At 58.1% G+C, this 12097-nt stretch overlaps 1 protein-coding gene across 3 annotated transcripts in view; it reads right to left on the minus strand.

Moving 5' to 3' along the window:
- Nucleotides 1–12097, minus strand: part of ZNF385C (zinc finger protein 385C) — a 53432-nt gene that overhangs the window by 23125 nt on the left and 18210 nt on the right. The window contains exon 1 of one of the 3 annotated variants that reach the window (XM_004948613.5): nucleotides 4769–4845. The exons of the other annotated variants lie outside the window; for them this stretch is intronic. Coding sequence (XP_004948670.1) covers nucleotides 4769–4778 — 10 coding nt within the window. The 5' untranslated portion in view covers nucleotides 4779–4845. Of the gene's footprint in view, nucleotides 1–4768; nucleotides 4846–12097 lie in introns of those variants that run through there. 3 annotated transcript variants of the gene reach the window in all.

The following is a 12097-nucleotide window of genomic DNA, read 5'->3' on the forward strand; positions in this document are numbered from 1 at the left end:
TTTGATTTTCTTCTATGCATTAAGATCTTCAAACTCATCTCTTCGGAATGACTCATGCCTTTGGAGCGGGGCAGAGGAGCTGCTTGTGCTTCCAAAGCTGCCAACAGCAATGAGCTCTATCCCCTCTGGGAGCCCAGCCCCGTGCCCCCGATCCAACCCCACTGCTGCAGGACCACGGGCCAGAGGCTGAAGAGCCCTGCAGCTCCCAGACCCCCCCGGCAGCACAGCACTAGGACGCAGCCCCCAGACCACCCCCCTCCCCCACATGGCACTGGGATGCTGCCGGGGCCCGGGGCAGCAGAGCACTGAGGAGGGTGTGGGGAGCGCTGCAGCAGCATCCCTCGGCACCCGGAGGTGGTGACAGTTCAATTTAATTTCTGCTGTGCACGGAGGAGGAAGGAAAGCTGCAGAGAAGCCTCGGTCTTGTGTAGGAGCGAGCATCCCCTGCAAGGGAATCAGCGCTCAGAGCCGTGTCAGCTCAGACAAATGAGAAGCATGCCTGTAACCCCAGGGTTGCGCCCTGCCAGGATCTGCGCTCTCCCAGCATCACTGCAATGGGGCTGAAGGGTCATAGGAGTGGGAACCTCAGCTCAGGGCATCCCAGCGTTCCCTGCTGTGTCCCATTCCCATAGCACTCAGGCATGCAGGGCTGTGGTTCTCCTGTCAGGGCACTTCTGGCACTGCTGCGGGCACCGGGACCTCACAGGAGGGTCTGGGTGGGCTGCAGGGACCCAGAGAGCAGCACAAGGGGCCGGGAAGCAACGGGAGCCCCTGAGCTGCCCACACAGGGACCCACATCCCGACCTCTGCAGCCTCACAGGATGCCGCCTCCTTCCCTCATCACAGCTCCTGCTGCCTGACTCGATGTGGCAGGGACTGAGCCTTGGGGTGAACCCAGCTGACATCGCTGCAGTGTGCGGGAACAGCTCAGACGGGCGCTGTGTCAAAGCTGGCAGAGGGGGGACAGCACCGAGTGCCCCACCACCCCCAGCCCAGGGCTGCAGCGCTCCCACCACCCCCAAACAGCTGGAGAAGGGGCTGGGGGTTCCAAATGCAGCTCAGGTGGGTGCCCAGAGCCCCAGCTTGGTTCAGCCTTTATTCTGGGCACCGCTCACATCATAAAAATCACAGCCGAGCCCAATTCATTACAGCCAGGGAGCAGCTGACAGAAACAAGAAGGGAGAAGAGACGCTCAAATTGATGCTTTCCCACCACTGCAGTGAAATAACCAATTTGAAACAAATCATGGCCTCCCTTCTCCACTGCCATTTGAACTGCCTCTGAGCAGACGAACATTTTTCGTCTCATGGCACATCCTCTCTAGCAGCAATCATTAAGATTTCTATTAACGAAGCACCTGTGGGCAGGGGAGCCCAGTGGCACCCCACCCCTCATGTGCTCCAAGTGGGACCCACCCTTCACAGCACTGATGGAGACAAATGGGAGCAGAAGGATGAGAGCTCAGTGGGGACAGGGATGTGCCCAGAGCACCAGTGGGAGGTGGCAGAACCCGGAGCAGGGAAGAGCCCGCGCTGCCCTTGGCACCCCACACATCCTTCCCCTTGATGAAGGTCAGAGCCCCCCCTGCTTTCTGCTCGCAGCGTTGTTCTGTAGCAGCCCCAGAACAGGGGCTGTCGTGTCTGCACTGACAGCTGCAGAAGTGCATAACTCCTCTAAGTCTGCCCCGGGGCGAGCCTCGGTCATAGGCAACGTTTGGAAGCAGATGCCCTCCTGTCATTGTTTTTTAATTAGATTTTTATTTCCTACCGCTTGTATTTCATTGTAATTTCCGCCACTCCTACCCAGGCCATGCTAATATAGCCACTTCGGAGAAGAGTGGGAACAGGCAGCCCACGTGCCCCAACATCCCGCTCCACAAAAGGAAAAAAAGCCACCTGCAAGCAGCTCAGCCCCTGCACTGATTACAGCTTCGGGGACATCGGAGGTGCCGGAATGGGCCATCAAAGCGCCGGTGTTGGCACAGCGCTCTGCGGGCTGCAGGAGCACCACCTGCACGGGGACCTCCAGAAGTTCATATTGGCCCGAAGCGCTCCCAGCAGCCCCATCCTCCAGGCGAGGTGAGGGATGGTTACAAGCAGGGTTTGCTTCTCTTTGGTTTGAAAAGCGAGCTCTCCCCCAGCTCAGTGTGGGACGCAGCGGTGCTCCCCCACGCACGGCACTGGGGGGGCTTTGCCCAGCAGGATTCAGGAGGAGGAACCCCAGCTGAGGCCGCAGCGCTGTGCTGCGATGGCAACGGCTGAGAGCAGCAGCAGATGTTTTCCCCAGGAGGTTTCTGAGTGAACCCCTTGGAATAAAGAACTGCTGCGCTGATGGGAGAATTCACCCACAACACCCTGAGGAGAAGGGAAGTTCCACCATCTGATGGAGAGGGCCCAGCACACAAAGCGCCCCTTTTTGTGCCACAGACACACCCAGATCAGTTCTCTTCCACCAAACCCCACCGCAGAGCAGCGCCCAATGCCTGCTGTTGGAGCCGGGGGCTCCCAGCTCCCAAGGAGACACAACAGCTCAGGGAGAGCCAAGAGACGCTGCAATGCTCTCAGACCACCGTGCTCATGGCCTCAGAAGCAGCTGTGGGTTTGTCCCCATGGCAGGAGCTCCCAGAGCCAGGAGAGCCGCAGGCGTGTGCCAAACGCGAGGAGAGCAGGGATGGGAAAAGCAGCAGGGCAGAATCCTGATTTAAAACCCAGCTTGTGCATAAAAAAATAAATAAAGAGTGGTGTTTATGGCTTCAAATGTCAGCAGTCACCTGAGGCAGAGAGCACATTTGCACCCCGACTGGTCACGGCGCACTGGGAGCTGCCGTGGCTTCAGAACACAACTTCTTTTTGCTCAATGCATGGAAATTCAGGGCATTGTGGAGCTTTTGCTCATCCCGAGGCGTCTGAACATGGGGGTGGAAGCACCCCACGCTTACCCCCCAGCAGCCACCACCAGCACACCGACACACACCTCTCACACCTATTGGGGGGCCCAGCAGACACCGGGCTGCTGGGGGGGGCTCCTTCCCCGGCTCTGCCATGAGGGTGCTCTGCAAACACACCCAGATGCTACAGAGGAAGGAAGGAGGAAAAACCACGTCAAATGAAATGCCCTACTATGGGAATGTGTACAGACTGCGTGCGTCCCTCTGTCTCTGCTGCATTTCAGAGATTAAAATTAAAGCTTTTGTGGCTTTACAACGTTTCCTACATATTTGAGACCACACGGCTGAAAGCAAGCTTTGCTTTTCTCCCTTGCCTGTTTTCCCCTCAGTAACCTGCCTTGCCCAAGAAGTGGTACTCCAGACCCACCCCCGAGCACTGCTACACGTTGCAGGAATGCAGGGCAAGGCAGTGCACGGAGGAAGGACTGTTTCAAACTATTAGAGAAATTAATGGTCCGGCTGAGACAGCTGACAGGGAAAGCTGTGGGAAGGAGCAGCCCCGTGGCCGAGCGCTGCCAGATGTCCATAACTTCTGCCCTTCTGCTGGACTCGCTGCCCTCAGAACGCCCCAGACCCCGCCGAGCACACACCTTGTGCACACACATGTGTGTATTAACCCAGGAACGTGTGTGCCCGGCGCAGGGCAGCAGGGGCACGGCTCTGGGACCTTCACACCGGTGGTAATGGCAGACCCCAAATGCCCACCCACGAACCTGTGCACAGAACGGCGCGAGAGCAGAACGCTGCACTTCATCCATCGCCGCGGCTCGGCTGGGCAAACCCGAGACAGCCGACAACCAACAGAAAGCCACAAACAGCACAGAGCCCTGCGAGCTTCGAGCCGCACTCCCTGCTCCCCCCACCCAGCCCCGTACCCCAGGAAGGCACTGAGCGTGCAGCGGGTGAGATGGAGCTGAATGCCCAGCAGCCAGCGCTGACCCCGAGCACGGCAAGGACAAAGCACAGCCGTGCCAGCCCCAATCTGCTCCTTCCTCTTTTTTGCAGCGCCGGGGAAAATCAATAAGATGCAACGAATCCAACTCAGCTTGAATCCCACAAGTAATTAGGATTAGCAGGCTGAGAGCTGAAGAAACAAGGCTGCGTGTGTGTTGGGGCAGGGGAGGGACGGGGCTGTGGGTGTACGACACGGGGCTCGGATGCTTCAAAGGAAAGAACAGCTCTTAAATGGCGTTTCGGGCAGGATGGAAATAGGGAACAACGAGGATCTGATTTGCTTTGAAAGAAGAAAACGTAACGACAGCAATGAAGCGCGGCAAAGCCCCAATGGGCGCAGGAGAGGGCATGGAAAGGGCCCTACAGGTGAAGAGCTCAGCGCTCAGCCTCAGCCTCCCCTGAGCCGCGGTGCCCGAAATGCCACCTATTTCTGCAGCTCTCCCAGCAGTAAATAATCCGCGTCAGTTTTTCACTACTGGGAGTTGAGCCTATGGTCAAAATGGCAAAGGGGGAGAAAAAAAAAAAAAACAACCCCTTCTCCACAATCTTAGCAGAGCAATACAGAAATAACATAAACACAACCGACGTATACCGCGACTGCTCTCCATCCGCTCAGGTAGCACCGCCAAAGGCAGTGCCGGCACAGCGCTCCGATCCCACCCGCACCGCACCGCACCGCGGGACGGACCCAACGGCCCCGCACGGCACACCCGGCCGAGCCCGGAGCGATCCGCAGCGCTGCCGGGGCCGCGCAGAACGCACCCTCCGCTCCCCCCCTCCGCACGGAGCCCCGCACCGCGCCCGCCCGCTGCCACGCGGAGCGATGGGAGCGCGATGCCGCGGGGAGCGGAGCCGCGCCGTACTCACCCAGGAGCATTTTGGATCCGCGTCTCTCCGCGCCGTTCCCTCCCTGCGCTGCGCGCTGCTCCGCGCGGCTGCACGGCGGCGGGGGCCGCGCTCTGAACCTCGCACCCCGCGGAGCTCCGCGCCCACCGCCCCGCCCGGCCGCAGCCTCTGCCGGGGAGGGCCCGGCCCAGGGACGGGATTCGCGTGGAATCGGGTGGGAGGGAGCGCAGGAGCCGCGCCGCGGTGCCCCTCTCCCCGCTGCTCCTCCTCCCCTTCCCCAGAGCTAAGCACAAGTGCTCTTTTCTTTCCAAGCCTGGCTCAGAGTAAACTCCAGGGCTGCCAAAGCAAAGAAACTTGGAGCGGAGACGAGGATCCTGCAACCGCTCGGCTGCGCGCCCCCAGACGCGCTCCTCCTCGCCCCCTCCGAGTACCCGGGACCGCCCCCCCGCAGACACTGCTATGGGGAAGGGGACGGGGTGCGGCCGTGCCCGTCTGCTTGGGGAGGGGGTGACGGCCGCGGCAGCCCCGGCTGGGAGCCCCCAGAACCTCCCCAACCCCAGGGGGCAGCACGGCTGTGGCGTGCGAGCTGAGCAGAGCAGCTCTCTGCAGCAGGAGACCCCCGTGCCCAGAGGCCCACCACATCCTGCATGTACCCACACACATCCCTCTGCCAATTTCAACCTGGTTTAGACCCTGAGCAGCTCCCACAGGCCCGGGGGTTTTCAGGACACAGGGTTCACCCCACACCACCACTCACCCCTTTTTGTTATCCCCAGGAGCCACCCGGGCCCCCACCCTGAGCAGCACAGCACCCCTGAACCATGACTCCGGGCCACACCTGGACCCAAGCTCCTCGTTACACCCAATTCTCCCTTAAAGGAAAAATTAAAGGCAACTCTGCATAGGAGTCAGTGTGGTGGGGCTGACACGGGGGGCTTCCCCAGCTGCTGCACCCCATGCTCTGCATGAGCCCCACAGCTTCGTGGCCCCCCTCCCCATTTCTATCAGCAAAGCTGGGGCACAGCAAGCACCCCCCGTGCCGGCACACCGCCTGGGCTGAGCTCACAGCCTCAGCAGCTGCTCGGGAGGAGAGCTTCACGACCTGATTGCACAGTGCCTTTTAAAGGGAGAAAAGATGAAAAAGCTGCTTGTGAAAAGAGGAAAGCAATCTTGTCAGCCCCCGTGCAGCCCAGGGATGAAAGGAAGGAGAGAACTGGGAGGAATTTAAATACTTTCCTCATGCAGACAATTCAAAGCTTCGGGCAGAAGCGCGTCTCCTTCAGGTACAGCAGAGCAGGAGCATAAACAGCAAAACACCCCAACCCCTGAGATGCTGCTGCCCCGGTGGGCACTTTTGGGGCAGGTTCTGATGTTTTGGTGCTGCAGCATCACGCCGGGCACAGGGTATTGCTTTCAGGGTCATTAGCAGCAGTAAGTTTAGCCGGGCACTCGCTAATCTGGAATTGACAGCTGGGTCCGGAGTGCCCGCTGCCAACTCCCAGCAGGCTATTTAAACCTGATATTAATTTGTTTAATGTCAGCAGCAGTTTGGCGTTACTGCCAGCGAGCATTAGGCAGAGGGAACACGGAGGTGTAAAGACCACGAGGACGGGGCTGACACACGATGGGGGGGAGCTTGGGGTCAGCCCCTGCTCAGCGGTGCCCGGCGCCCTGCAGCCCAGCCCCGGAATTCTGCCCGGTGATGCGACCAATGAGCACCGCTCTGCTCGGTGCTGAGCTCAGCCCAGCACACAGGGAGGACTGGGACAGAATTACCGTGGCATGAAATGAAGGGGTGGGAAAGAAACGCAGCGTGGGCCGGCGCGGTGCTTTATGGCTGAGCCTCTGCGGCCAGCTGGAGGAGATGCTAATTGCAGGTACTGATTACAGACCACTGCTATTAACACCTCCTGCCCTCCCCTGCCCAGCTGCAGCTGGTGGCTGGAATTCCCCCACGCACAGCCGTGGGTCCGGCCTGCATAGCTTGCTATATTTGTATGGGGCAGTGACACACGTCCTCCCACCGGGTCCCCGACCTGCTTTGCCCGGTGCCGGCACCCAGCAGGGCACAGCGTGGAGCTGCTCCTTCCCCAGTAAGAAGCCGCTGTGGGAGGGGTTGCTCAGGTCTCCTCAATGCCTGCAGAAGGCCAAATAACATCAGTGTCCCAAATAAAAGCAGTGCCAACAGGCATTGCTGCACCAGGTGCTGCACCTTCTGGCACAGATCGTTGGCCAAATTCTGGGCCCTAATGGTAGAGTGTGAGGAGGAAGGAGCAGTGATGGAAGCGAGGGTCTCTTTGAAAGACGTGGGGCTGCATGGTGGGCTGCCCATACTGCTGCCCATGCTGCAACCTTCGCAGCATCCTCCCCTCCCGGTGGCCATATGTAGAGTAGCAGCACTTCTCCTGGCTCCAAGGATCTGGAACAAAGATGCTCCTCCACTGTTCTCCAGTTTGGGCAGGGGTGGCCGTGGTGGCGGGGTGTCAGCAGGCTCTGGGTGAGGGCAGACTCCAGGAGCTGGTAGAGAGGGGTTGCGCTGAACCCCGCTGCGCTCAGCATCGCTGCACGAGCAGGACCAGAAGTTTGCAGCCTCCCAGAGCAGCCTGGAAACACCAACCCGATCTGGCAAAGAGCTTCTAAATAAATCAGAAAGGAGACAGAGGGATAAAGCGCCAGCAGGAAGCTTCCCCCAGGACTGACGGGGCTTCCTGGCCGGCTTTGTTCTCGAGGATTTAGGGTATAATTTGGGGGTGAAAGACGCCAGATAGGATCAGCACCGATACACCTGGAGGACCCGTATCGGTTTTCCTTCTGCTCTGTAATTTGAGTGCAGCCATAAGTGGAGTGGCTCAGGCGTGCAGTGGGTGCAGGAGGGCAGCGCTGACCTTCCTGCTCCCGGCCCCCCAGGGGGAGATAACACATTTGGAGGGCTGAGTTCCCCCAGGGGGGTTCCACACAAAGGAGGGGGTTTGCTGCCGGTCAGAACTGCAGAGGTTGTTTTTAAAAGCGGGATCCCTTGATCCTTTAATGAATTAAGCCATTAATTTATTTTTTTAATGAATTCTTCCTGGAGATTTTTGCGGGCACTCATCCAAACGAAGGGCAAAGTGACGCACTGGGGCAGCGGTGCCACTTCCTGCAGTGGAACCGTGGCCAGGATCAGTGCTGGAGCTCCACCGCAGCGCTGATGTTTAACCCCAGCTCTCCTCATAAAGGGTCTCCTCGTGCTGCCCGTGCCCCCAGCACACACCTGGGCTGAGCTTTTCTCTGCTGCTTTCATCTGCACTGTGTTGGGAGCAATGACAGCATCGCCCTTTCATTAATCCCAGCTCCTGGGAGAAGTCCCAGCGATGGAAACTCTCCATTAATGCTCTTTTTGTTGCAGTACAAGGCATTAAATCATTATTTTCCTCCCCGTTTTAGTAAGGATCCACCTCAAAAAAAAAAAAAAAAAAAAAAAAGAAAAAAAAAAAAAGCTTAAAACCATTGAAATTGGTGCTCTCAAAATGTTCTCCCTGCACCAATAGGGCTGTAACTGCTGCCCAGGCAGCACTGCAGGAAGCAGAGCAGTGGGCTCCCCATGTCCGCTGCCATCAAACTGGGGCCCCACACAGTGCCACCCAAACAGGGGGCAGAGATGGGTGCCCACACAGAGCTGTGGGTTTGGTCCCCACCGCCCTGACCCCTGCGTTAATTCTCTCCTTTCTAAGTGAGATGCTTAATTACAGAGGCATCCAGGACAGGGCTGCAAATAGGTGGAGAAACCGATGACCTAAAACTATTTAATTACTGGGAGCAGGCACGGAAATTACACCTGAAGGGTTTCAGAGGCTGTGTCATATCTTCCCTTTGATTTAGGAGGAGAGAGACCCCCCCACCTGCTGCAGACTGCAACTGTCCCTGCAGGAACAGCCCCCAAGCAGCGCCAAATGAGCACTTGGCCCAAATCCCCCCTGCTTTCAGGCCTCCAGCCGTGCCACGGCCTCACGGTGCTGTTCCAGGTGCACTGGAGCTGCATGCAAGTCTTGTAACAGTGGGAGCAACGTGGGGGCAGCGGGAGGGAAGGAGCCCTCAGTGCAGCACAACGAGCGTTGTTCAGTGGCAGCCCTGCTCTGAGCGGAGGTGCTGCACAGGGATGCACCCATCCGGCCGTACGCAGGTGCTGTAATTACCCCCAGGGCCATCAGCGTTAATTATAACGCGCTCCGGCTCCAAGCGAGCAGCAGAGCTAACAGTGCCCCAAAACAGCCACTGTGCTCAGCAGGGCACTGAGTCCACAGCAGCCCCAGAACCACTGCACAGACCTCGAGCAGCAGCCGACCCTGTGCTGTGTGCCCAGCGCTGCGGGGCTGCAGTGAGCGGAGCAGTGTGGCACTGCCCTGCTGTGCTTCGGGCTGCTGCAGTTCCCTCTGATTGCCCCAGTCCGGGCTTCTCCCCCTGCACACGCAGCATCTCACAGGAAGCAGAGATCACCCCGGGAAAATGACACAGAGCGTGACGAGGGGAGATCATCTCTTCATAGGAAATGGTCTATTGCTTACGACTTACTGTCTGGGAACATAAACCAGCTCAAGCAGCCGGCCCTAAATCACACTGACAGCTTCACGCTACCCACAAGTCTGTGCTCGTGCAGATCCTGCTCCGTCCTACCCACCTCTCCCCAGCACTGCTCCTGGTTTCATCACAGCTGTGTGCGCCCCTCGCTTCTCTCCTGCAGAGCAATGCACAGACCGGGGCAGTGCCCACAGTGCTCCCATCCATCAGCTGCGCTGTGCTCTGGGCTCACAGCAGTTGGATGGAGAGTGAAGGAATACATAAGATATATATATATATATATAAGTATATTGCATACGTGTGTGTATCTATCTGTCTATCTGTATATATGCATGGAGGCTTGGGGGAAGCAGGAGTGCCCTTCCCGTCGCCCAGCAGAGGCGGAGCAGAGCCCGCACTGCACAGAGCACTGACGCCCGCCCGCCGTGCCCTGATATCTGCAGCTAATCCCATCAGCTGACGTTACCATCACGGACGCAGTCGGCCATGCCAGAGAGAGAGCACTGCGGGCACATCTCAGGGGCCAGCTGTACCCTTTGCTCTCTCTGCCAAATTTCTCTTAAAAGACCCCAAAGCAGGAAAAGGCAGCGAAGCACCGCAGGAACTCAAGGAGAGGACTGAGGAGCCAACCATCCCCTCTGCAGCACTGCGGTGCAGCTCGGTGGGCTCTGCGGCAGCACCCACACCATGGGCGCCTCTACTCCGGCCATGCAGCACTAACTGGGAGCTCTGCTGACCCCACAGCGCCCATCCCACTGCATGGGGCTCTTCGGAGACCAGCAACGCACGGAGCAAAGCTTCAAGGCTTCGTTCGCCAATTAGGCTCAAACAATATGCAAACATGCGGGATTAAAATCAATGCACTGGATTTTATGGCAGATAAAGCACCACAGAGCATCATTGTGTTTATTAAAGACAATTCGAGGATTCCATGCATAACACAAAATAAAAAAAAAAACCCAATCAGCTCAGCACCCATTTTCTTGGTAACCAACAGCTGAAGAGATCTGATAGCACGGAGCTGCAGGGAGGAGGCGGAGGAGGCGCTCCGTGCGCTGACCTTTGGGATGCAGAGCAGCCGCCGCTGCCCACAGTCAGAGCACGTCAGGGCACTGCTTCTCCAGATGGAGATGAGGAGGGCTCTCTGGACCAGCAGGATTATCCCAGCCCAGCAAAAAGCACAGCTCTGAGCCAGCCCTATCCGCTCAGTGCAAAAGCCGCAGGGAACCTTCATTTGCTGGCTCCCAACATCTTGCTTCACACCAGAAGTGACACCAGACAAACCAACTCCATCCGTCCAGCACTGCCCTGACCCTGCCCAGGGGTGCAGCACTGTGTCAGTACTGCTTTGCCCGGCTCAGCTCCATGACATGGGGTCAGTGCCCGGGGTCTGCCTGCTCTCAGTCCATAGGCAGCACACTGAGCCCCTGCACGTCCCCAAACCCAGCACCACATTGTGCAGCACCACCAATCTGCCACCCCAGCACCCCCTGGCTGACCCCAACCCTCCTGTGCCCCCCCAGCAGCCGTCCCCTCTGCTGCAGAGCTGGAGCGATGCTGAAGCTGTCACAGCGATTTCTCTGCGCATCTCAAACCCTTCTGCTCTGCAAACGCGCATGGACAGACATGGCAGCAGCTAATTGGGGAAACCTGAATTCTTTTGCTTTGTAAGGAAAAGTTATTTTGGTGCTGCGCTGCTGAGGCAGGTAGAAAGGCACCCAAGGGAGCTGCAAGGAGAGCTGTGGTGCAAAGGTTTGGGGCTTTGGGGCGCACAGTGGCACAGAGTATCAGCAGGCACAGCCAGACCCCGGGGTTGGCCCAGACCTGCCCACCCTGCACTGCACAGAAGCACACTGTGCAGCCTGCAAGTGTTTGGGTGGGGAGGTGCATCTTTATACAACACCAAGAACGATGGGGTCGGCTCCTTTTGGGCAGCAGTGACAGCAAGTGGAGCGAACTCGGACACCTCTGACAGTCCTGGGCAGTAATTAAAGAAACCGTGACCCACTTGGGTTTGAGCTGGCATCTGCAACATGAAAACATCCTTCATCTCCAGGCACCCAATACCTGATTGCTGCCTGCTCAGCAATTCAACACGAGAACAGTGTTGAACACAATTCAACAGAACCGTGATCTGCTTTGTAGGAAAATGCCCGATGAACAATAATTTGTTTTTAAGTTGGGGGTCTTTCTGGCATAGAGCTAATAAATGGTAATGGCACTGATTACTGCATCTGTCTGCCAGCCACGCTCCTCCCCAGCTTCGCTCCACGCACTGTGAGTGATTACAGCCTTTGCAGGAAGAACTGCTGAGTGCCGGGGGGAGCAGCGCGCATCTCGCAGCGACACCAAGCGCTGCCTTTGATGTCGCTGCGGATGTCAGCACGAGATGGAGATTCCAGCTCAGAGGAAGATTCTGTCTTTGTCTAACTCAACTATACCCCTTAATGCAGCGCCTTTAATAAACGGCCCCTCCCCCCGAGCTGCTCGGGCTCCGGCACATCAGCCTGCCCTCCCCTCAGCATGTGCTGGGACACTGCTGGGACACCGCAGGGCAGGGCGGCACTGAGCACGGTGACCGGCAGTGAGGGGATGTGGGCATCACATCAGTTCGGCCCCAGCCCCCGTTTGTCATTCGCAGCCACGTGCCCTCCCAGACTCGTGCTCTGGGAGGTTGGGAGAGGTTGCCAGTGACAAAGCTGGAAGTGACATCTCTAAACAGCAGCGTGGAGGAGAAGGTCGGCTCCGGATGAGTGGGCTGCAGTACAGAACCCTGCCGGGGACAGCAGAGGGATG

The sequence above is a fragment of the Gallus gallus genome, chromosome 27, assembly GCF_016699485.2.
Source record: "Gallus gallus isolate bGalGal1 chromosome 27, bGalGal1.mat.broiler.GRCg7b, whole genome shotgun sequence".
NCBI lineage: Eukaryota > Metazoa > Chordata > Aves > Galliformes > Phasianidae > Gallus > Gallus gallus.